Genomic DNA, 27,221 nt, shown 5'->3' with positions numbered 1-27,221 from the left:
GCCGGTGCTTGCCAGGGAACGTTTAGCAAACAAGTGTTAATCCTCTAACACATTGATTTAATTTACTTTAATAATGAATAAAACTGTGTTGAAGAAATAAATGGACACTGTACATTGTTGTTTCCTTATGTAATCAATCTAAAGTGCATAAATCATACATATAATTTTTGTGCCCCCCCCCCCCTTTTTTTTTTTTTTTTTTTTCTTTTCGTGCATCTATTTCTCTTTTCTCTCTCCTCAGCTCAGCAACATCATCCCTTCCTCAGACGCTGGCTCTTCGCAGCAACCTGGAGCTCCAGCTGACCAATCATCAGGCTTTAGCAGTCATCTTCCAACTGGAATATGTTTTCTCTGCTCCAATCGGTCGGGAGACTATGGTAAGAAACACGCATATGGAATACACTAAATACTGACAGTGCAACTTCACAGTAAAGCTTTAGACAGACTGAAATCCGCTTGGCGAAATGTACTCTTGTGGTGCAGCCAAAATCGGGGGAAGACAGGAAATTGTGTGGGTAGGTTTGTAAACATTAACTGCGGGAGCTAGCTTCTCCGCTGCTTGTATTATTTGGACGTGCAGTATAAAATATGATTTTGCAACTCAAAGCTTAGTCAGATTGTGCAAAGCGAAAGACGTAGGTTAGTTTGCAAATGGAAGCCAATGTGTCTCCAACTGCTCCACATAACAATGAATGGGCAGTGAAATACGGTGTGACTGCAAAATCAATTCTAAAACTAAGTCCTAGCCCAAAATCAACCATCTGATTAAGTGAAGACCAACCAGTATTACCCTTTTCTTGCAAAATCTGTCACTCTGAAGCTCTAAAACAACAAATCTTCACAAAAATGATGAACACGCCCCGCTGTCCTCTCTTAATGCTGTATTTTTTTCTCTCACCACCTCTCTCTTGTTCTTGAAGTATCACTCCATCCATTTCTTGGCATTGTCTCCCAGAGGAAATTATTGAAGACATCTTTGGTCTTGAGCCCTCAGTGAACAAACAAAACTTAAAGTATGGATGGAAGAATGGAAGTGTGTCCACATATTTGGTCATGTGGAGGTTCATGTATGTCTACATTTTTAGGTCTTTCATTGAAACAATTGCCAACCTGACTGTTTTCACAGGGCTTTGGTGTCAGTGACAGATTTTACTTCTTTCGAAAACATTGAAAAGAAAGTCACAGAGAGGTTTGTTTTGGAGCAAGTTTTCTTAACTGACAGGAATCTCAGCCCGTTGCTCTTAGCTGTCTGTCTCATTCCACCTCCATGCCACCTCCTGTCTTTGCATAAGTTTGGATTTTCTGTCAGTGAGTAACAAAGTGGCCATGACTAGTAAACTCAAACTCCAGGCTTTTCACAAGTTGCCTGGCTGATGAGTGACAAAAACAATCTATTGACATCACTCCAATTGCTTGGCAGCTTGAAATGCAGCATGAGGATTGATTTTAAGTTACATTTTCTCTGTTAAATGTATCGACTTTATATTCCTGAGGTAGCCAGTAACCCAACTTCTTTATACTGAGGCATTTTGATTTTCATTATATATGTAAAGTGCAGTTCAATGATTTTAATGGTCTTTTGGTGGCTTCTCAAAAGCTTTTGTAAAATGCTGCTGTGATTGAAAATTGAAATATACGAAATTTTAACATTAAACAGTCAGCAGCTTTAGTCCACATAAGACTGGAAATGAGTGAAATCCTAATTTAAAGTCCCGTCATATCTTACATGAAATACACAGCAGCAGTAGCTGGCACCTGTTTCAGACCGACACAGGCAAGACATCCCCAGGGAAGTAATTTCCAAATTCAAGCCGCACCACTTAACAACCACTCAGGGCATGGAAAACCACAGAAAGACTGGTAATTATGTGTGTGGGTGAGCCTTCAACACTTAATGCATGCCAAGGCTGGCCTCATATTGTATTACTGCGTGTTGTCCCTTATACAAGCAGGGGTCACCGGATCACCAATTAAGCAGCAGGAAAAACAACTAGCCACTTGGTTTTCGAAGCGGCATGGTACATTTGCATTTATTTATTAATTCAACCAGTCTTGCCTCTGTAACCACTTGACAGCCAAACAGTCTGTTGTAAATGGACAGTTGTTTGTTACCATGGATGAGTGATTATTCCGTGTACTTGTTGACACATAGTGGATATTGTTTGGGGGAAACAAAAACACCAGTTTCCACACAAGAGCTTGTTCCTGAGCATGAAACATATCACATCTTAAGTGAGGAGGAGCACACCATCGTTTTTGCATGCAGTTTGTCTGTGTAACCTGTGCTTTACTGTTCAATCTTTTATTAAGGGAAAAATAATTGTGATGTTACCATACTGCAAGCACTTTCCTGGGATTTCATGATCGGAATAATCCTCAACTTTTATGATTTTCACAACCTATAACTATACTCCTGCTACCTAGTATATTCCTGTTGTCTGAACATAGAAAAAACTTTAATTGCAGTATGGGAAGGCATAAAAATGTAGAAGAATCAGTCAGATTGCCTCAAATGTTTTTGACAGTTGTCCCCTACACACCCACTGTAGTTTCTTGACATGAGTCCTCATTGGGGATGTGTCCATTTTGCTCAAATTTTTGAAATTTCTATTTATTTATGACAGTTTGCGAATTCGAGACCCAAAAAAATTGAAAAACGCAAAAAGAAAACATTTGATGATTCCCATTAACCTCACCTGCTGACAATATGATTGCGGGTATCTGTTCACAAACCCAAGTATTGGATAAATTGAAATTGTGATTCAGTGAAAGGAAGAAGAAATAAATGTATGATGAATGTGGAGAGAAATTTCAGCATGCATGGAGCTCTCCTTTGTGAAAAGTAGCTGTGGCTATGGGCTTTTTGGTTGTAGAACACGTGTTTTAATGATTATTCCATTTTTAAACTCCTAATTACACTTTAATGAAATGTGAATTTAACAAACACACAGCACATTAAATGAAAATAATCAATTTAATTAAATGGAAAACAAATATTTAAACCACTTATTAAAAAATAACAAAAACAGGTGTATAAATAGTGTACCAACACACTTTAAGTACATGACACACCCACTTGGTTAGGTTTAGGCTTGAAGAGTGAGATTGTGTAACATGCCATTAGGGTAAGAAAAGTGGTGGTGGTGGGCTACATGACTGCAATTAGACTCTCTCCTCTTAGGTGCACACGAAGCAACCTATTTGAATTTAAATTAACTATTAATGCAATTTCTTTATCCTCCTATAGCACATTTTTAATTCACCACTAAATGTATTAAACACTCCAATTAACTAGTTTTAATGTAATATTGAATCTTTGTTTACACATTTATTTCTCTAAAATAATATATTTTTAAACTGGGCTACATACACAGAAAATATCTGTAACTAACCATCGGATTGCCATGAGATTTTGAGCACATACATCCTAAACTAATGAAGAAGCCTTTCATATTGGTCACTTCATGAAGTTATGTATCTCTTAATCTAACAGACAGATTGCCATAAAATGTATAGAGAACACCCATGCTCCCAGTGTGATAGTAAGATAGATAGTTTCTTTCCTTTATTGAATAAAAAGGATATATTCTAATCTAAACCTGATAGAACCATCAGATGTCTGAGGTGATGTATGTCTACATCATCCCAGAATAGCTTGGTAAAAACTGTTGTGTGGGTGAAAAAAAAAAGAGAAGAGATCTCCTACCACACTCTACTTAACTACCTTCGCCTTCTCTGGCATGAATGTTTGATGAGGTGAGATATATTTAGCAGGTAGAGAGTCATTTCTGTCTGTATGTGGGAGTGGAGGGTGTGCGTGTGTGGGTGCTGATGTGTGCATATGTTGTTTGTGAGTGTTAATCCAGAGCCTGATGCGTCTTGGGTGTTGACTAATAAGAGTTTGATAAGAGCTGCCTCCTGGAGACGTCAGCAGCCATGACACCCTAAATCTCACCCAGCCACCCACTGCATCTTGTAAAAGGGCCCAGTATTGTCAGCTGACAGCTAAAACTTTAGTGTCTGTGTCTTCAGCTACCAGGGAGACTCTGATGGGACAGCGCACATATCCCTGAACTGTGTCACAGCTGTCAGACATGTGATCTTTTGAGGTGTTATAACTGTGCTGAGCTGAGGTGTGCCTTCAGGGCAGGCAGCTGTACATTGTCAACAGCACTTCTAACTGCTCGACACCACTTGTGATTCACAAAGGTTCACATTTGATTGCCGTCACAACCTTTTCAAAGACTTTTCAGGCTCTTGTAGAACTGGTGCTTGAACAGGCAGAAATCGGTCACGATGTTTCAAAATGGAATTTTTACCACCACCCTTAATGAAGTTTAATTACAGTTATATTCTTGGCTTTGGCCTTTGACCTTTGACCTTTGTGCATATTCTGAGACCATTCAGCCAAAAAACGAAACATGTCATTACTTTAAATATAGCTATTGAGAGTAGTGTCGGTCTATTCGGCTGGATTCTTAGGAGGAATTGTGGCATTTAAGATAAGATAAGACTTTATTGATTTCAGGGGAATTGTTTTACAGAATCACAAAAAGAGCAGATAAAGACACAGATGGGATACAGCAGAGTAAAGGGAGAAAAATAAGTAAAACTACACCATGAATCAAAACGACAAAGATATATGGGTCAATGACGTATAAGGATTTTCAACAACTCAATTTTAGATAATAAAAACAAGCATATCTAATGCAGTAGTTCAAACATTCAGAATATTGTGTACCTGACAATTCATATTATACATTTGAAAGTGATTTTAGTGGGTTTTTCAAGATTAATTGGCACTGGCCTGAAAAAAAAGTCATTTGGTGCAACCATGATTCATCTTGAAATGTCTTATATAAATAAAAGATCATCATTTACAAAGATTTAAAAAAAAAATGCAAATACTTTGTTTCCAAACACTTTATATTACTGAAAACTTGTAAAAAAAGATGTGAAGCGTGTTAAGTAAATTAATTTATTTCAAGATGAATCATGGTCGCACCACATGACTCTTTTTAAAGGCCAGTGCCAATTAATCTTGAAAAACCCACTAAAATCACTTAATTTCAAATGTATAATATGGAGCTTCAGGTACACAACATTCTGAATGTTTGAACTACTGCATTAGATATGCTTGTTTTTATTATTCTACAATTGAGTTGTTCTAAATCCTTATACGTCATTGACCCATATACAGATACAACAAGTACTTGAAAAAGAAATAGATACATTATGTATTATGCAGTGTAGTATTGCATAATTTTATAAAATATAGAATAACATAATGAAGTTTATTGCTCTCTATTTGCATTGAGGCAAATTTAAGCACTGAAAGAAGTTGAAATGAAAGGTAGAGAATAGTAAAATGTAATGTATGTATAGTTTTTACACATATGATAGATAATAAATCTATAATCACTGAACAGAATTTACGATTGATTAAAATATATAATATAGTACAGAAATATCGGATAAAAACAATCATATGGGAATTATGCATATATTGTTATTTAAATATATTATGGAATATAATATGTTTTATTTTTATGCAGAAGAAGAATTCCCGGGACTCAATAATAGAAATGATAATAATAATAATAGTAATAGTCATTTAAAAAATAATAATATATGACTTTTGCATGCAGTATTGTGGCACAAACACACCTTTATGTTCTATAATGTTTTCCATCTTTCCTCACTTTAGTTGCCACTAGATGGTGCTGTGTAGTGCAACTTGTAGGAGCATCCTCTCCTACAGGGCTTGATGGGCGGAGGGCAGAAGCATGCAGTCTGCCTTACTGTTGTTTTTTCCTCTGATTAAATAGAATTATGTCTTTTGATGTATTCTGAGGGGGCTAAGGTGGGTGAAAAGAGTAAAACAATTTTGTTGAAATCCCTTCTCTCTCAAAACATTACCGCTGCAATCCAGAGGCAATCACTCAGTGCTGTGAGACTGCATTCATCTCTCATCCTTGCTGTGTTGAAAAGCCAGTCTGCTTCACACTGTGAGACAAAGACGAAAGATGGTCTCCTTTTACAAAATTGCATTGCCCTCATTGCCTTTGGTTATGAAGAAAGAAAATCATGCGGTGTCGTCATTTGTCCTGTTTAGTATTTTTGATTTTAGTTATGATGGCTTGCTCTTTCTGTCTTGTCTCTCTGTGTCACATGCTGTCTCTCTCATAGAGCCTTTGAGCAGACTTCTTTCATGCTCCTTAGCTGCAGTCAGAGGGATGGAGATAACAATTTAAATGAAGGAGGCTGGGGGGAGGAGAGGAACTTGCCTGATAGACTGTTCTCAGAGGGTGTCTGGGTTTGACGAACTTCAAATAATCAACTTTTCCGGCAGTCAAGTACATCGTGTCCACTTCCTGTCTGTTCCTTTCTCCTTTTGCTATTTTACTATCTCATCCTCTGTCTCTGTCCCCTTCCTCATCAAGGGCTCCATAGTATTACCCACCATCCCTCTCAGTGCTTATGCCTCGATGGGCTGAACACAATGGAACTCTGTTTTTCTGCTCCCACTCCAGCCACATGTTTCCACACCACTCTGCTGCCTATCAAAGGAACCCTGAGAAGCTGTGGAAGAAAAAGAAAGGCAGGGTGAAAATATGTTTCAGAGTTACAATTAGATGCTCTGCTTGCTGCCATGCTCGGTAATTATGATGCACCGAAATATTAAGAAGATGGTAGCATTAATTCCCTGCATCTCCTACCATATTATTATTGTAATTGCTCATTTATATGCTGTATTCATGTTGTATAAAACATGGTATTAATTGGATATGATAATATAATGTTACAGTTTGACCTATACACAAATAGGGGCTGGGTTCGTGAGGCGTGCTGCTACAGGTACAGGTGAGACTTCAAATCAGAAGTTCTAGGAATACACCTGAATAAAGAATGTGTCTGCATATTTCTCCCTTTGTGTGTTCAGACATGAACCCACATTGAGCGCTATTTTCCTGCTGGAACTAAATGGCAAACGCTGTCTTAATAAAATTTTCTTTGGGCGCCAGTCTATGTTTTTGTGTCTTGGCCTGTTTGGTCTTTTCCTGGAACCAAACAGACATGTTTGCACTGAGGTGGGAGGAGAGGAGCAACTAAGGCTGTGTTTATGCAGATTAGGCAGTGCGGTGCAGTTTTGGTGTTAATTTGGGCACGGAATTGCACATATGTTTAAACCTGCCCAGGTCACCTATGATTGCAGATGCAGGGTAAACACCTATCTGCATGGCTTGATAGCATTGAATAAGGTTTTAAATGGGTGAAAAGTCTAAAAGTGCCTAAAACTGTTACATTACTGTCATAGTAAATCGCTGGATCTGTGAAGCATTTTGATTTTCAGAACTTCCTTTTCATTGTCACACTTCTGTAGAATGCTCACACTAAACATAATTTTGGTTATTTATAGCACAATAAAATCTGAGTCAATGTTAAGGTGCTGGAAAAGCTTGAAAATGCACCTTGAAAATGCCAGAAAAGTGCTTGAATTTGATTTAAGAAAAGGTGTAGGAACCGTGTAGAAAGCAAGTAAGAACATTTGAGTGCACAAATTCTTTAGCCCCTCTTACACATGCAGTCTATCCCAGAAAGTTTCAGGAACATTTCCTGCATGAGATCATGTGTTAATGGGAGCAGGGATCGATATTCTGGGAAATCTGGTCGGCCAATTTTCCAATTATAATTATTATTTAAAATTATAATCCAAAATGTATCCATAATGTTAACTACTCTTATGGAGTACGGAGAAAACTTTTACCAAGAACGCATATGGTGAACAGAGATGCAAGGTGTCAGGTCTGTGGAAATGAGACGGCAAACTGGTTTTGAATTACGGATTTACCATTCATGCGTCACTTGTGCAGATTAACGGGGCTCACCAGGCAGACATGCCACTCCACCAGAACATGCCCAAGTGCATTGGAGCATTTATTCACTGACAAATAGGCATAACACATTGCGCTGACGTTCACAGCTAACATTATACTGCTAAATTCATTCTCTCTGCTCCAGTTGGGCAGCCAACATCACACACACCATAAACATTATAAGAGGTGGCTAGCACTTCGCTTCTCAGGTTTGCAGCCACATTTTCCCAGTGGTCACTTGCGGCATTGCAGCAAAAAAAAAAATCCTGTGAAAATATTTTTTCCATAGACCATCATTGTAGAAGAAACATCTGTGAAACTGTTGGCGGGACACCTCAAACTGCAAACAAGGTCAATTATGACTCTTTCTACTACGAATTCTTTGATCCATGGAGGTTTAACATTTGTAAAACTTTCCTTCAGTAGATAAAAGCGATTTAAAAATTTGTAACGTCACCATAAAGTTAAATCTATGCACTGAACAGGAACCTGCAGGCCCATTCAGAACAATAAGCCTTGCAGTTCTTATTGGACTGAATGGACCATTGTTGGTCCGGTATCCAGTTCTGATAATACATCCATGCCACACAGACATACTCTCTCTCTCCCAACTGCACAAACTCGCACACACAACTTAACCCACCCCCTTTTTGCCCCATGTATTCTGGGGTTGCCATGGCATGTGTGATAAGGCAAAAGATGGAAATGTTCCTGAATGTAGATGCATGTTAAATAGTGAAAATCACTAGCAGTGCCTGAAAGGTCATTCCAGTCATTTACTTGTAACTATGTGTGAAAGAGGCTTTTAATTACTTGATTTACAGTGATGAATTCCAATGTGTCACTGATCACAGACCTACAATGCTCTCTTTTGTGCAAGTCACACAAGCATTTTATAAGAGCCAATACTACTTTTGCTCCTCTTTCCTCTTGACACTGATTTGACTTTATTTCACGAGAAATGAAAAAGAAGTATACAACAAAGCACATCATCCATTCAGTTATCCACTTAAAAGTGTGAGTTGACGCTTTCCACAGTACATGATTTACTTGCTAAATACTTGGGTCGCTGACAACTGACACGAAGAGAAGATAGCTCTCCTAATTGTGGTCTGTCATCACCAATTTAGTCCTGCCGTAACTCCATCTGAGACATCTATGCCCCACTCATGCTTGCTGATCGCCTTCTCTCCTGAACCACTTGGCACTGCTTGTCAATTGAACCATGTAATACAGTTGCATACGGTCTAATGCAAGACAATAGGGCTTATTGTTGTCTACCATTTTCCGCTGACAAGCACTAGCTCATTGCTAATGGAGGGGCCAGTCCAGGGGAAATCGAGGCAGGAGATGCTGTTGCCCTGCACGCCTTTGTCCTTTTGCCAGGAAACAATTTGTTGGGAGGCGTGACAGCTGCAGTCATCCAAAACACTGACACAGAGAATGAGTGACTGCTCGTAGGTCACAGCCACAGGAGGGTGGAAGCAAAGCAGATACAGTAGAGGGATAGACTGAGGGGGAGGGAGGGACATGTACAGAAGAGATACTGTCTTTCATCCTCTCACTAACCACCATTACACTTCTGAGAGACTGTCAGACGAGAATCACATCCTCGGAACAGTAATTGGCAACCCTCCGGAGCTGTTACACGACACAAACAGTGTTGCAGAAAAAGGATGTTGACAGTTTTTGATACGTGTCATGTACTGGAATGGGCTCTCTGTTTGAGTAACTGGGCCGGCACACAACCAGTAATGAATGTGTCACCCGCTTCATATTTTCATGTTGTGTCACCTTTGACCCTGACTGGGCTTGGTGGCTGGTACAGTTGATTAGTGAGCGTCTGAGGAAGTGTAACCATTAATGCATGACCTTTAAACATAATGTTTCGCTCTTTACTGAGCTCTTATCTGAATATATGCAGAAGCAGGGCTCGATTTGGCAGCATGCCCACTTCTCAGGTGCTATACAAGGCAACATTCCAGCTCAAAGAAGGCATGATCATCCATAAGGAACAAAGTCAGAGATTGTGGTTGTCATCTGCAGAACACAGTGGGCAGAATTCAGAAATATTGTCTTACAATATTCTCAGTCTGTGGTTTGATTTAAATCTCAAACTCAAAGCATCTGTCAACTGTCAGTGAGGCGACAGGAAATGATTTCCAAATAACTGAGACTGATGAGAGCTGTAGATCCAGAAACATTGCCCTTTCACATATACTGATGTGTGACTGGATAGAGTGGAGAATGTCCTGCTGCAGATATCAAGCATCAAGGTAAACCATACCATTTTGAAAACATGATGATGAAAATTAGCTTTTATTTGAATATTTTCCTCATGGCAATTATATTTTATTTATTTTTTCATAGCCTAGAACGTTCCAAAACCTGTGTTTATTTGGAAAATTAAGGAATTGCAGGATCCTGCCATTGTTTCTAATTTGTGCGTGAGTATAAGTTAATGAGTAATAGATGAGGTTCTTCCTTAGGCCTTTGCAGTGTTTCCTTCAAGTCTTTATTTGTAATATTATTTGTTTTAAAAAAAATCACATTTATGTGAAAGGCATTCCTATATATCTGCTCCAGTTATAGTTTCCTTTTAATCCTGTAAATGCAATTTCAAAGCCGTCTCCATGTTTACCTGTTGTCCTGATATCTTCAGGATAACGAAGAATCACAACAGCATCATGACATGATCGTCATTCTACTGGTGTACTTTTCTCATTTACAAATTAATTCCAATTACTTCTACTTTGCTGTTTTTTTTAAAATTAGATGTTAAGCTACTGTAAGTGAAGCTCAGCACTTCCCGCACAGATATTTCACAGTACAAGCCTTCAAGCAGCTCAAAAGGCACAATAATCCTCCCTCTTAGATTTTAACCATGAAAAATCCACAGGAAGTGGCAAGTTTCACTCATGGCTTAATAGTGATAAAGAAAAAAATGATAAAGAAACTGTGGTTGGAATTAGCGAAGATATCATTGTTGTTAAAAATTGAAACTCAAAAAGAGGAGTGGTAAGTTATAACTCTGTTACTGCGGTTCCTTATTCTCTCATGTTCGACTTGTACCCACAACGGGATACAAATGAACTTCCATCTTAACTCCATCTTGATCGTTACCTTAGAATTGGCGAAATCACTCTGTTTAATGTGTTAATTAGAACAGTTGATATGATTTTCTGCACTACCTCAAAATAAAAAAAGACAAAATTCCTCCTCCTTCAGCTAACATTAAGATGACTCCTTTAGTTGTAAATTGAAGATTCTACTGTAAATATTACATTCACTACATACAGTACATATTGCTGAGTCTTGACCGGTGGCATTGTAATTGGAGTTCTGATTCTGTTTAGTGTCAGACCAGCTTTCCATTGGTTGACATATACCAGTTGTCACTCTCTTGATTATCTATTTATTCCTTGCTCTGTCCCAGATGTCGCTGCCAGGGGATGGAAGATAAACATTATGTGGAGCAGGAAACAGTGACATGGCTAGCGGCTGGGTTGATTAAAGGTGTTGGTGTACAGCTTCTCCTCTGTGCCATGGAGACTCTTGTTTAGATTTTAATTGGCTCACAGACGACAGGTACATGCTGTATGGATTGTTGTGTGTTTTAAGTGGCTGTTTGTGTGTGTTGATGTGTGCAGTTTGTGTGCGTGTGCATTTGCACGATTATTGTGGGCACCTTCAGGGTTTAATGATGTTTGCTGAAAGAAAAGCATCTTGTGAAGCTCTCCCCAATCACATACTCATTAAAATGCCCTCCATCCAATGACATCCTCCTCTGAGCTCATAAATCCCTCCCTTCGTCTTACTTTCCTTGACTACTTTACATTACATGGCATGTGAAAACCGAGTCCTCCCACCAGTGTAGGCCTCATCCTCACAGGAACCAGTTATATTTTTTTGTTTGGCTCTGATCTGAAATGCCATACAAATGTTAATTAAATGTTAATCAAACATCTTAAGCACTATAATGTCATCAGGATTGGGAAGTCATATATTTAGATGATTTGTGGCTTATATTCTGGATGTCATTCCTCCCTTGAGGCCCCTTTTCCTTTCTTACAATGAGAAGAGAAGTTGAGGATAAGGCAAGTGAGGCTACATGCCGCAGAGACAATATTTTGTCCGCCTAATTAAAATGAATGTCAGCTCTCCCCCCGCTGAGAAGTGCATCAATCTCCCCCTGTGATAGGCCCAGAGTGAGTCTTACCCTGTCAGTGCCTGCCAGCAGTGCCATCCTTCTCCAGACGGATGTATCGCCCTGGCAGCCAGACAGGCAGCAGCGATGATGTTTGCACATCTAATGGTTGCCATGTGGATGGCCACCTCAGACTGAGGCCCTGTTCCCACTATAGAGGAGCTTCAGCCCAGGCTTGAATGACTTTCATTTAAAGCAGCAGTCGTATAAAGTGGCGAGCAGCATTTTGGAGTCATTTGAAGCTCAAGCAACCGTAAAAAATTCTGTCCTGTTTATTTGTCTGTCCACTGTCCCACATACAGAACAAGTGCAGGTGGTACGCCTTTTGGTGATGCTTAACTTGAGCTTATTCTCATGCTTTACCATTAGACACTAAACAAAGGCATTTGTTCTCCTGCCTGAGCCAAAACTCATTAGAGTTTTGTCATTTGCCTGTTGGTAACACAGCAGTTCTTTCTGACCTCCAGCATCCACTTTATCTCAGGAAAATGGTGTGATTTATCAGTTTCATTTCAATCCTCAAGGCAACATACCCGAACATTAAGTTTAGGTCTGTAGTGTTCCTTAACAAAATATTCATAGTATGTTAAATTGCTTGGACCAAACATGCTATGGTACATAGATGCTGCTTACTCTATTTGCAAAGTGTCAAGTCAGATTGCGTGTGCAGACCAGATAAGTAGGCTCCACGTTTGACAGAGCTTTGATGTTTCGTAAAATGTATTCATGCATCAAAGATGAAAATATCATCACAAGATTAATTTTCGACTGTGTGGATAAGATGTCATGTTGACAGATTTTATGGAAAAGTCATTCATTGCTGTGATACTCTGATGTGCACATCGTGTCATTTACTTTCAGTTAAGTCATTTGGCAGTAATTTGTCATCTCTTGCATTATCATTATCTTTAGCTCATTTTAATATTCATCTGAGGAAGTATATACGATCTGCCTTTCTTAGGATTGATAATCATCTCAGGTGGTATATATTACTGTTCTCAGTTAAATCTATCCACGGAATAGAAAATTATTTTAAATGAGTAAGCTACTGATGCTGTTTCCCATCACCGGAATTTAATAAGGTGCATGTCTAAAGGTGAATCTGTCATCTAGTTCCTGGTAGCACAACTCCACATTGTTCCAGTAGGCTCCTTCTGTCCACAGTACAACACTAACAAGATGTTGTGGCTCTGTGTAGCTGTAATGCCCCTAAAAGAAAGCAAATGATACAGTTAATAGATGTTGTCTTAAATTTGTTTTTCAACACAGTAGCTGTTCATGTTTAGCAGGTATTGCTTACCACATTTAACTGAGATCCCTAAAACCATGATTCTGAGCAATTATCTGGTCCTAGTTGAAATTTTTATCTCCTTAAAAATAAGTAAAACTTTGTTTCAAGTATGTACAAATTTTAAAAATGGAAATAAAGTACATTAATCCTAAATCAGAGACTAAATTATTTATTTTGCAGTTTAACCAACACAGCTGTGTACATCTCCTGTCTATAAATACTTTTTTCCCCCCAAATCAGAGCATCCAACTGCTGATTAAAAAATGTGCACATTCACAGTAAATTGGCCCAAGCAGTGAACATGCCTTTCATGAACTTCTCCTTGAACTTTTGCAGTCATCGAAGGCAAGATCTGAGACTCAAACTGATCTTTCCCAAGCTGCATTTGGCCTCGGTGAGCTGAATACAGCACAGTAGCCTGCTGGCTTCATTTGGACTACTTGTGCAGATGGATGAAAATGTGAGTGGTTTAGTGCTCTTAAGTTAATGATCTCGGTGCATGTTTCCTCACTTCCTCCAGGGCTTCTCATTGTGGAGAATAAGTAGCAGGAGCTGTGGGCCGGTGCCTGTCACAGGGTCTTGGCTGAAATAATGACTTGAGCAGCCCAACAGACTGCGGTAATAGTAATAACTGTCAGACTCCGTCTCTCATCAATGCTCACATCCCCCTAATTTAGGATTAATTCCTGGCCTAGTCTAGAAAGCCCTGAGTCGCTGAATGGCTTGCCACTTTCTTTGAGCTTCTCCAAAACTATGCTCCCACAAACTGCTTTATCTTTGCTCATCACAAATGGGGCTGTTTTATTAGGACACCCTAAACGAGCATAGCAATAGCAGCTCTCAATTAGTCATTTTTATAAAGTAAGTGTTTTTTTTTATTTTATTTTTTATTTTTACCCCAAAGAGAAGCCTTTCATACTTTTTTCAGCAATTGGTGTAAGTAGTGAATTGGACTGGTTGTGTCTCTGTTTCCAGTTCATTCAGCCTGCTGGGAAATGGAGTTTCAGCTGCCTTTGATGTTCAAAACTCGCCGTCTGTCACCTTTGGATAATCCCCCCCCCGTTTCTCCCCTCCCACTTTTTCTCCTTTCCTCTGTGTCCCCCCTCAAAAATTTGATGATTACTTTTCTTGCTCCAGGTTACAGACATGAGATCTTTATTTCCACACCCTAGTATGTTTGAAACAGGCTCTTTTTTTTTATTTGTCTAGAGATGCTGCAACATTATATTTTACACCTCTAAACAAGGTTGATGGATTCTTCCCTTAGAAAACGCTTTGTCTGTTGGAGCAATTATGTGTGCAGTGACACCACCTGTTATTGTTTTCAGTGCAACTTTATGAAAAACTTTGCTGCTTCCTTGTTTTTGCCTTAGGCTGATGTTTCCATTCTTTCTCCCTAGTGCACTATTGAAAAGAATGCTCGGTTGCTTTCCAAGTGGAAGTTAATGACTCTTATTTTAAATATAGACCTTAACAGTCGAATCAACAGTGCAATCACACTTTGGGGAAATTGGCTATTGATCATTCTGTTTTGTCCAACATAATGGCCAGTGCCACAGTAAGTTCTTAAAGCAACCTTTAATTTAGATGGTAAATTCCCTGTTTATTTCAAATGTTTCTTGCCCAAAACAGCGCAATAGCAAAAAAGTCATACTTTACTTCCACTGAAATGTAATGTCATTGATTTGATGTCTCTCTACTGTCACCACCAGTATTTGCAATTGATTAAGACTCACTGAGTGACTGCGGCACTCAGAGTGAGTCGATGTGTCTGACCCTCTAGGCAACTTCCTACTCACTGGAGGCCTTCACAACACGTACATCAGCTAACCACCTCCTACAGTACTGTTTCCTTCCCACAAAGCCATTACCTCCTACACCCGCGTGTTGATGTAACATTGATCTCCGCTGTCATATAATGAAGGAACTGCTTATTGTTGTTCTTAAGCCCTTGTATGCCTCAGAACATTGAGGACTGTTTGTGTACATGGATTACATGCATAATGTGAATTTTCTTCCTGGCTTTGAATGAAACTATTATCCCTGTTTGTTTACTCAAACCGCAACTAAGGAGTCTCTTTGAGATTCCTTCAATCCTATTGTTTACCACCCCAAGCTTTCAGCGCTTTGTGCAGTTCATATGTAGATCACACCGTTCTGAAGCACTTTAAAACCACTGCAGTGAAATCTTGATAGTGATTCACGGTTAAGCTACCGGCTTTGTGTCTCAAAGGGAATTCTTATTTGCTGTTGTTCATATTTTAGTGCCTTTGTCGGATCATACTGTAGAATTCCATTTTCGTGAGCCTGTTTTGAAAGATCCTCCGTTTTGACCATTAAGAACTTATCACTTGTTTGATCCCAGTCATGGATGTTCATGTAACGTGTGCTTGGAAGAAATGAAGCTGCGGCGAAACATGTTAATTTGCAATGGTGTTTGGCTCGCAGCTTTTTCTTTTCCTTTTTATCCTCACTCGCAGTTATTCATTGCAATTTTGAATATAAAGTCATTCTCAGTTTCCTATGATTGGAAGACTAAGAGTGTGTGATAAGTGTCGGGCAGATAAAAGCTTTTTGCGAAGCTGTAGGCGTCCCTGTAGAGAAGGCCCCTGATTGGTCCTTTGTCTCTCTCATTTTCTCTGAGCTCAGCAGGCATTTCTGCTCCTGAATCATTCCTGCGCCCGAATATATTCATTGAATAATACAAGAAGAGTGTTCGGTCATGTGCTAGACACTCATTTGGCTCTTTCCCTCGTGTTCCGTGGGAGCATCGACATGTTAGAGACACAGAGTGCTTGGGGAAAAAAAGAGACACATAAGATAAATTGCTCTACCATTTTCCATTTTTACTGGCTACTCCCTGTGCCATAAAATTATCCTTCTCTAGTTGGATCATTTTTACAAAATCATCACTTTGAAAATAGACTTGTTTGATTTAATGTTTTATATAAAGCATCTTATTAATTCAACCCCATGAGATGGAAAAACAGGCAATGCCTCAAGGGGGAATATACTGCTATCTGTTTTATGACTGTCATATATTTCTGGGGTTATAATTCAAAGAAATAGCTGTTAATGTCTGTGCTACTTGGGGGTAAAATTATTGTCTGAAACAAACTCCCTCTCAAGAGGAATGGAATATTGATCTGCATCTGGGTTCACTTGAAATGTGTGAATCTTTGGAGAGGTCTTCTTACATGTACATAACAGACATTTAATAACAGGAATAGGTACTGTGCTGCTTTGTTCCCTCTGCTTAGCTACTCAGCGATACTGTTGCCTTTGTCGAATTAACGTTTATTTCTTTTATATATTTCTTTTAACTATGACCCTTATGTTTCCCTATTGTGAGGACTTGTTAAAATCCAAACCAGGTATAGTTTTGCTGCCTATACCTAAACAAACCTTTATCAAAGCAGCAGCAGATCAGAAAATGATCATGTGAATTATTAGTCCTATGAATGCTTGTTTCTGGGTGCAGTATTAGTGTTTGGAAGACTTGTGTGTATTTTCTAGGAGTAGTCATCTGGTTACTACAACCTGACATCCACCACTAGAGGCCAAACTACACTGCTGTTCCAATCACACAAATATTGTGAACTACTACGACAAAAAATATTACTATGAGGTTTACTTGCTAGCTTAACTATTTTGGAGATGGTTAAGTTGTTATCACTTGACATGTGTGGATCTTTGATCACAGGTATTCTCTTGTTCAGAGCCCTTGTTTCACCAGTGTAGTCTTCCCCACATATGATGTCTTATGCCATGACAGTTTTCCCCTCTGGGGAACTACTACTGCCACAGTACTGCTGGGGAAGTGTATATCACTATGAGCTGTCCAGTTTTTATTGGCATATTGAGCTTTTGTGGCCAGAGGATATAACATAAATGTGTCAATAACAAAAGAAGCGTGCTGTTTTGATGATGTCTACTCCTTGTGGAGCTAACTGGAAATTTGTTTTTGTCTATTGAATTACCAATATTAGTCAGACTGGAGAAGACAGTTAGTCTCGCCACTGTCTTGTCTGTGCTGGGTCTGCGGACAGTGATAGCTGTAATAGAGTTTGGAGTTTATGGTTTGAATTTAGGCGAAACAGACCACTCTGATTTACCTCTTGGATGCCAGTATTGCTGATGCCGTCTCATGCCTGGACAGACCATAAAGAATTACATCTCAAGTGATTCTGGACCAGAATAAAAAAAATTATAGACTGAATATCATTATTTGTGTCCATTTCTAATTCTACCTCAATGAGCAGATTAGATTGCCATTAAGCAAGGAAGCCATGCTTTAACAGTACTTAAAGAACACTGTAGGCAGTTCCTGTTTTCCATAATACCACCTGATGGGCACTGCATGACATTTAGAATACAGATGATACTTCTATGAATGATGACCTATAGTATTGGATTATGATTTTACATGTAAAAGAAAAAGGGCTCAGGGGAATTGTAAGCTCTGGGTGAACAATTATATGCTCCACTTTGTCTTGAAATGATGTGGAGTAGCAGGCTCCTGCTGTATTCTGTACTGTCCTACCTATGATTGATTACACTCGTCTGTGGCTGACCAGTTATTAATCGATTCAGCAAAACCCCCGAGTTCCCTGTGGATGATTTAAAGCAAAGGACTTTTTTTTTTTTTCTTTTAACTTTTCCTGGTTTGCCTGATGTAGAGGTGCAATGGGACACATTGTAAATCATTTCAGAACATAACAAAGCTCCTAAACTGTATGTGTGACCTAGTTCATAGACTCCTACTTTATTGACTGTGTAGAAGTGTCAGCTGTGGTCATATGAACACCCACTTCAGTACAATATTTTAAAGCTTTGTTATAAACCTCACTGCTTTTCCCCCAAATATTAGTTAACGTTAGAATTGCTGCAATTAATTAATCATTTACAGGTTTGCACAGCAGTATTATATAATTTATTTGTACTTTAACATTGCCTGTAAAAAAGTAACTACTATTCTAATGTCAAATGGTAGCTGCATGGCACCAACTGCACTTCAATGTGACAGGGATGGTTTGGGAAAAATGTGCTGTATCCTTTGAATATTAAACTCAGTCTCTGTAGACTTGAAAGGTGGCTCTGACAAGTCGTTTGCTCCTTCGTGGAACAGTTACAATGAATTCCAATAGAGGCCCAAAGTCATGGCACAAAAAAGAAGAAGAAAAAGAAGAAGAAAAGAGTCAAATATCCATATCAAACCCACCCTGCAGCATAATCCAGTCTTCCGCTGATGAACCATATGTCATTATGTTCCATACATTAACATCTTTAGGCTTTTTGATATGGAGCCTGTAGTGCGCCACTGACTGTGCACATGATTCCTGCCAACACTACCAGCCGCCCAATCAGAGCTCCTGCTGCAATTCTGTCGGCTGGATTTTATTCCTTCTTAGACACACTGTATACATGTAACTGGATTAATAAATTGGGTCTTTAAATCAAAGCACTTAAATAGAAACATACCTGTATCACCAGCACCAGCATCATTGTGTATATATACTTTATGTTTCTGTATGTATGCATGTATAGTCATAAACACTGTACATTTTGTATTTTGAGTATAGGTGTTATAAGCTACGGCTTCAGCCTACACATTACTTACTGCTATAATCTCTTTGATGTCGATTCACTATTTTGAGGTTATGAAAGCACCTGGGAACATTTTCCATTTTTATTATTATTTATTTTAATAGAGACTGAAATAAAGATATTAAAGCACGACAGAGCAGCTAACGTTACCTGTAACCCTACATAATAATGTAGTTGGCTAATAATATACCAACTCTTAACCAAGGTTCATACTGTAGGTAACTAGTTAGGCAAGCACACTTATGTTAGCAGCTTATGTTAGAGAAGACAAAGACACTGTTTAATTACTTACAATTTAGCTGTGCCTAGATACAGTTGCGAGGGTATGATTGGACAGGTTCTGTTGGGGGAGGGGTTTAGTGGCCCTTTAATTGATAGGCAGATTTATAGGCGTATGATAGGCAGACACAAAATAAATGTAATAACAAAAAGTTTGTAGCCTCATTAGAGTAAATTTTAGTTTTATTATTTATCAGTTTTATTGTTACAAATATTGAAAAAGGGAGCACCCTGGTGGTCTAGTGGTTAGAGCGCATGTCACATAATCGCAGTGTCCCTGGTTCGAATACGGCCAGGGACCTAGGCTGCAGGTAATTCCCCTCTCTTTCTCCCGGTTTCCTGTCGGCCTCTCTGCAAGTTATATATAATTATTCCAGCAGCATGCTACAGTCGCCATATTCTGATCACGGCAAATGACAAATATGTTTGGTTTTATTGTTGTTTTGCTGTCACTTTTTTACACACCCTCATAGTAGCAGTGTAATTGTTATGTTTTGTCTTATTACTAGTTGTAAATATGTTTTTTAGTAATAAAACTACAGATTAAAACTGATTTGTTTGCTCATGCAAGCTCATAAAAAAATTGATTGCTTTGACAAAGTGACAAAATAAGGGAAGCTGTCTGCAAATATTTGACTAACATATTAGGGATTTTATCACAGGGATGCAGGCCAGGGTCTGAAAGCTGAAAATAAGTAGAGTTACCTTAAAGTAAAACTATTCTCTGTGGAGTCATGAAAATGTTAACCAAGGTTGTTTCCATATATGAAAAAAGTGTCTGAACGTCCTCTATTCTTGTGTCTTTTTCCATCACACAGCTGTCTACCACCTCCACACCTCGAGCGGCTTTCCTACAGTGCCTTCGTTGGGGGATTTGGGGCCCCTTTCAGGATTCGGCTGACTGGAAGGGGGAAGAGATACAGCTTGTTCTGCAAGGAGGCGCAAAGCCAAACCCTCACGGAGTCATGGTCTACAGCACAGAACCGTTTGCCAAAACTCCAAGCCCTGTGCCACTGTCAGCACCGGGCACAGCTCAGGTAACACACAATCACAGAAGAAAGTCTTTGTGGAAGGAACAAAATGTAAAGAATGCCTTGAAAGGTGCTAAAACAAAGTGCTGTTTTCAGCATCTTGTGCCACAATGTGTTTAGCTAGCTCAACTCGCACAAATTGTTTCCCCGAGGACAAAAAACGTTCACATTATCTAAATTGTTTTTTGGCATTATGTGCATTAAGATATGTGATTGATAAGTTGTCTTTGTTAGCAGGCCCTCGAGTGAAATTCAGGTTAATCAGAGAAAATCATCTGTGCAAGGTCAGATGACATCATCCTTTAAAGCTCTGCACAGTGAAACTTTATCACAATTTATAGCATAGTTGTAGACAAATAATTGTCTGCAAGTTACATCTTTTCTAGCGAGAGCATAAAAATTCCTTAAAGGGTGCAAAAGTTGTCACCCTGTGATGACTTCACTTTCACACTTTAACTGTGAATTTTTACACAGCTCCGGTATTTTGAAGTCACCACACAAATCTCCTTCTCCTGTCTGCTGTCCATTTATTCCAATGCCCTTCCCCTGCAGAATCTAAACTACTCATTCTCCAACTGTTTTATTGTGTTACTGAAATATCTAAAACTTTCTCCTTTCACCGAGGTCTCGGAGGCAAAAGATATGATAATGTTTCGGCTGTCATCCAGTCTGGAAAGGAAGGCATCCAGCCCGAAGGCGTCTCTGAAGACAAAGCAGGAGGATGTGTCATATCAGAGGAGATCACCTTCATCACCCTCAAAGGGTAAATATCATGTAATCCGTAATGACTTTAAGCACGTGTTAATTAATTACGCAGAAAGCAATAGCACCACAAACTAATATGAAGAGTTTTTCTCCAAGAAGGAAGTGAGAGGCTCTTAACAGCTCACGTCAATGTCACATTGAAAGGGCTTTAAAAGGACCCAAATGTTTGTTTCCAATGCGACAAGAGTTTGTTTACTGGACCAGAAAGCTCGTGGTACATTTCTATAAACTGTTTTGTGGCAGGCGCACCTCAAGTGTGCACTAACACCCAGGTGTAATCAGCCAAAGTTCTAAGCAACAAGCATCAAATTAGCCTGTCCTCTGCCTATAATGCAGCCCCCAACTCTGCAGTGTTATCTCAGTGGCACCACCTGCTCTCTGCATGATTAGCACGCTCCATGATTGGGGTCTGAGGGGAATAAAAGGATAAACTCAAAGTGCTAGGAGAAGACTTTGGCTGTCCATTAGAGCTTCTTGATCTTGAACAAGCCTTACGTTGTGTTCTCATGCATTTAAAAGGTAAATACTACTAAATATTTTTCACATTTTGGGTGTGTGAGTAAAATTATTTTATTGTCTCTATTTAAAACCAGTCGGTGACATTCAGACTGGCATTAGCTCTGCGTGAAAGCCGTCTCATTTATTTGAATTTGGGAGCGGTGCATTGAGGAAGTGGGGGTGTCGATGTAAATGACCTGGCAAAAAAGTTGAACTTTGTTCATCCACAAGCGCACATTCCACATTGTTAGTGTTACAAACTGCCATGCTGTGTTTTAGAGTCGGATAAGCCTTTAAGTGCATAAATCTGTAGCTACAACTAGACTCTCTGGATTGATTTCATTATCTTGCATTGTTTTAACGAAGGGCTGTACTCGGTCTGATTGCAGCCAGAGAGATCTGGGAACTCAACATTAGTAGAAGTGGGCTGGCTTACAGTGATCACACTTGTTTACCAGTCAATCATCATGCAAGTTTACATCCAAATCAGTCTTTTTCAATACAGAATAAACTACAGTGGGTTTTTGGATGCCACATTCATTTAACCATCTTTCTACTTAGCAACCCTTTTGCTACGGTTGTTGTAATCTCACATAGAAAGGCTAATATCTTTTCAAGTTTACAGATATATGAGATGAAGAAAATCGTTTGGGATAAATAAACCTGGGGAAACAAGATTAAAAAGGGTTTTGTATTTTACTCATGCAGCTACTGAAACTTCACAATCCTGCTTTATAAGGCAGGTCCTGTTCTCCTGAGTGTATGTAATTGTATTGCTTTGCAGCATTGCTTTGCAGCAGAGGCATTCCACAGCTTTTTAACCAACTTTTGCTCTCCAGTCCTATTATATATAGACATAATGTGATGGAGGTCTGGCTACACAGGATTAGTGTTGTTGTGTGCTGTAAAAGCAAACGACACACATTTCTTAAAATACCCTCGCTGAATGAATTACATAACACCCAGTGACAATGACATAATGTTATCCCATATCAGTGAGATTATTGTATCAGCAAAGCTTCAGTGTGCATTCGAAAAACATTGTAGTAGCCTCACACATCAGCAGCTGTCATCTTAACCATGCGTGTAACTGATTGTTGCTTGCTTTTTGTAAGGGCAGTGATTTTTTTCTCTTTTTTTTCAAATTTTCAGGGGGTGTACACTTAAGAAATGTATTTAGAGGAGCTTTTTTATTCCACTGTTCCCAATAAAGCATGCCCGTTCCATAGTCAACACATTTCTCATAATTAAACAGTATAGGTCTAAAATTCAGCTGGCAGAAAAATTACCTATAGTTATGTTTACTACCATCACCATCTGACCCATAGGAATGTAATATGCACTGTTAAACAATGATGATGTTATTTGCTGTGACAACGCTGGGGTTAAGGTCTGGTTAGGTTTAGGCACAGAAACCACTTGATTAAGTTTAGAGAAAGACCATGGTCGGGGTGGAAATGATCTCTGCAAATGTGGTTAATAGTTCCTTAAAATTAGGTGACCTTTGTCGTCATGGCAACAGTAAACTCCAGGCTTTTTAAAAAGATTTTTAAATGTCCTGACTTGTGGTTGGAAATAGGAAGCGGGCTCCTGCAGGAGTCCACTATTTGCCTTCTACCTCCTCCTAAAAAGGCAAAATCATCTTATCAAGTCACGTTATTGATCTGGTCTGAATCGCATCACTTCCTCAGGTCATAATTAGGGCCGCTACATCAACATAACTATAGGTTGTTTTTGCTGGCCTGAATTGTAGGCCTGTTCTGTTGTTTTTCTTGAGAAGACAGGCCATCCATAATATTACTTCTGAACCCCGAGCTCAAAAGAGGCCTCCCACTGGAACAAAGTCCTGATTGAATATTCCATATCCCTCACACAGCCCAAGATAAATGATGTGCCACTGTCTGTATCTCTTATTGAAATCCAAACAGCTTATTTGCTCAGTGTCTGTCAGTGAATTGATTAAAAGTGTAGTAAACACTACACACAGCCACTCAATCCCAGTGACAGCAAAAAGAACTTGAGTGGACCCCGACCGTATACTCGATGATTTCCCCCCTAATGATGCTGTTAACTTATCTCGGGAGAGAAGAATAGCGTTGATCAGGGCCTTCTCCATGGATATATAGTGAGGGCTTTTGGCAAAGTCTATTAATGACATTTTAATCAGTGCTCAAGTGTTCTCAGAGGATCACACAAGAAGCCTGAATGATTTGGGCTAGTGTTCAGAGAAGGATATCATGGATCTCTGTCATTCTTTGATTTCAGCACCTTAATCATCCTTGACTTTGTTTCCCCAAGTGTGTGTGTGTGTGTGTGTATATTTGTGTGTGTATATTTGTGTGTGTGTGTGTGTGTGCGTGCGTGTGTGTATGTGTTTGGGGGCGTGGCGCTTGTGTGCCTAAGTGTGCTGCATTCTGTTGCAGATAGCATATTTAGACACATCTAAAATTCATGACCAGTCTGAAATATGTAATTTGTGTCTTTGATGCATGCATATTTATTATTATGAGAAGAACTTTCTGCATTTCAAACCCTTCAACTCAGTCATTTGTTAGAAAGAAACAAGACACTGGGCCAAACCCGTGCTCTCGGAATGAAGCTCTAAGTTATTTATGATGGACATCGACATGACTTCCAGTTAAAGGGGCGGAAATTCTCCTCTGTACATTTTCATTAATCTATAATTTAGCTCCAGATTCTATCACTATTTGTGCTTAATGATAAGCTGAGAGGAGGAAATATGAAGATATTTGTTTTGACACAGATGCTCACTAATACATTTTAATGATACATCATCTTTACATATTTAAATGTATTCTTCCTTCATCTCTGGCATCTTATGCACATATAGGTACTTGTATCTGCCTCTCATACGTCTGCTAGTTTGCTCAGCTGTCAAGACTGCTCCTCATTGATCATGAATAAACAGCCAATTGCACGTTAGTTCAGCTAATGAGGTGAAACACATTTTCCACGGTCTAGAGACGTAAAACGTTGAGAAAACGGAAAGTCCTAAAAACAAAATTGCTGCCAGGGGGCGAATGCCAGAGCACATTTGTGACAGAGAGCCAGCCAGTCCTGCACCGTGTCCACTCTGTGTGCATGTAGTCGGAGCAGATGGGAGCTACAGTAAGGCACCCCAGGCAAATGAAGCAATTTCCAAAAGGCCAGTCATGCCCAGCACATAGAGCGAGAAAGAGTGGGAGAGGAGGACAAAGAGATGCCGGAAAGCCTTTCATTTCAGTATTACCATGGCTACCAACCAGAAACCTCAGGAAGCATTGTTAGACTTTAAGCTCAGTGTGACATCTAAATCCAACTCTGGCTCCTGATCTGTGCAAAATTGGATAGATTTGCTTCTGATTGTAAATAGTTTTGGTGTCCCAGCGTTCAGCTGACTTATTTACTTTTCTGAAGTTTCTCAGTAATCAGTGTTACAGTATATTCTTAATACCTGAGGATGCCACCCGACTGCAAATCCAATCAACAGAGAAGCAATCAGAAAGATGACATTTTGCTGTAGACTTCCGCTCCCTCTCACAAGCTAATATCACATTAAATGTCTAACCATGCTATGACATTTACAGTGCTGCCTGGTACACAGAGTGCAGGGAAGATACAATGTTGTCAATTGAGCTTGTCAAACAGTGAACTGGAGTTATTGGTACATAGTTAATTGAAACTCAGACAAAGGCATCAACCAGAACAATAAATAAAAGCGCTAGACTTAACACTTACACTTTCAGTTCACAGTTAACACAGTGTATATCAAATTTTTTGTCCTCACCTTTTTTTTCTTTTTTCTTTTTTTTTCTTTCAGGACATAAATACATTCCAGCAGTTTCTCCTCCAGGATCACCTCAAGGCCCCGGGGTAAGACACCTTGTCACCTTCTCAACTGTACTGTTAACGTTAAGACCTGAAAAAAAGCTAGCGCGCCATGACATAAAGGTTTTGTCTAAAGTTCCAACTTTTTCACTAAAAGCGAGTCTACACCTCAAGCATTGTACCGTAGCTGCCTTTGATGCTCTATCTCAACAAATAGAGCCCTGCTGTCAGTGGGTCCATGTAGCCTCACCACTCAGCTTCCTCTTGCCTGTGCGTGACTACAATCTTTTTTCTGTAACCATCCATTTTTTTGTGTGTGTGTGTGCGCCTGTGTATGCAGTGGGCATTATCAGTTATCAGCTTTTTTCTGTGAGAGCACCTGTCAGCTGCAGCTCAAAACAGGGTTAATGAGAGAGGAGTTTGTAGTCTAGAAAACCAAAACAATGAGCTAAAAGAGGCAAAAAGGCTCTGTGGAGCTGAGGGTAACTGCAGAGTTAGTGACAATGCTCTGTGTGTTTGAGCGAACCCTTTTGAATTAGAGATCGTCACTTTATCAGTAAACCTTTAAGTCATTTATCAAGCAAAACAGCTCTATTTGGCATCATAGCTTTCATATCATTACTAATTAAGTCATTGTAAGACATATCGACTCCAATAACCTTTGAATGACATTTTACATCTTCCAGCAATAGATTAACCAAAAAAGCTTGATTAATTGGTAACAATCATTATTCGCCTTCTTACATGCAGCCAGATTCACAACTTTCACTTACTCATGCATATAGAAGCAAGATTCAAATTGAACTCAGCAGGAAATGCACAAATTGATCCTTGACAGCACAGTTCTGTAGAAATAATGTATTCAGTGTAGATTCAGATGGGTCTTACATTCCATGTGCATAATGGAACGTTGCAAATGCCTTACCTCTTGTTCTGGTGTAAATTAGAAGTGTTATTACTATACAGTGTAAATTAAGTTTTATTTAAAAAAAAGGAATATAGGCTTAATTCTACAGAGCTGGTGTGTGCTATTGAGCTCTTCTATAGAAAAAACCCATACGTGCTGCATGGTCTGCTCACACAATGTAAGATTTATGTTCCTGTACAAGATCATGACCTAGCAATGAAACATTAGTCTTTTCTTCTGCTCTCCTGACTAAAAGAAAAAAACCTGTTGAGTGTGCAAATGCCGTGTGTTTCTTGTCTGTACTTTTCAAAGGAAAACACACTTTCATGGATTGTAGGTAACAGCTCACCTGGAGTGCTTCCTGGCTGGATGACAGGATCAGGACAACCCTTTAGCAGTTCCTCCTACATGGATACAGCCCTTCTGTGCTCTTTAGACAAAGATCATACATCTTAACTATACCACAGTCATGCTGTGTATGTGTTCTAATAGAAATTGCAGGTCAAGTCCTTGAAAGAAAGAATGTATTATATACCAAGAACGAAAGGCATCATTATTTATTCTCTTAATCTTTTAACTCACCTTTAAAAGATTCCTGACTGACTGGGTCTATCAAAATATCCCGCAGTCATTTTTTTACTGAATATGTATGCAGCTGGCTTGGCAATCATAAAATGGACATGTGTGGGAGTGCGCCTGTTGAAAAATGTTATTCTTGTTGAAAGACGAGCGAATATGAGTGTGTGTCCATCATGGAACACTAAAGTCACCATGAAAGTTGGGTAATAAAAGACATACTGATAACGATAATGATGCCTAGCCGTATCAAATCAGATTAAATGTCACATTAGCATCAGTGTATGTTAGCGGCTGCCCACAGGCAACTAATATAGTGCTGATCAATTCTACAATAACTGTAATAAATTTAACT

General features: G+C 39.2%; 2 protein-coding genes across 2 annotated transcripts in view; both read left to right on the top strand.

The window, feature by feature from the left end:
* LOC133987421 (L-rhamnose-binding lectin SML-like) overlaps positions 1-27,221 on the top strand; it is a 277,548-nt gene that overhangs the window by 121,414 nt on the left and 128,913 nt on the right. The window lies entirely within an intron of this gene.
* nphp4 (nephronophthisis 4) overlaps positions 1-27,221 on the top strand; it is a 164,583-nt gene that overhangs the window by 62,068 nt on the left and 75,294 nt on the right. The window contains exons 8-11 of the mRNA XM_062427444.1: positions 242-377; positions 20,080-20,298; positions 20,917-21,073; positions 25,394-25,428. Of these exons, the coding sequence (XP_062283428.1) occupies positions 242-377; positions 20,080-20,298; positions 20,917-21,073; positions 25,394-25,428 (547 nt within the window). The remainder of the gene's footprint in view (positions 1-241; positions 378-20,079; positions 20,299-20,916; positions 21,074-25,393; positions 25,429-27,221) is intronic.

The sequence above is a fragment of the Scomber scombrus genome, chromosome 10 (genome assembly GCF_963691925.1).
Source record: "Scomber scombrus chromosome 10, fScoSco1.1, whole genome shotgun sequence".
NCBI lineage: Eukaryota > Metazoa > Chordata > Actinopteri > Scombriformes > Scombridae > Scomber > Scomber scombrus.
This window is presented reverse-complemented; position numbering and strand designations above follow the sequence as displayed.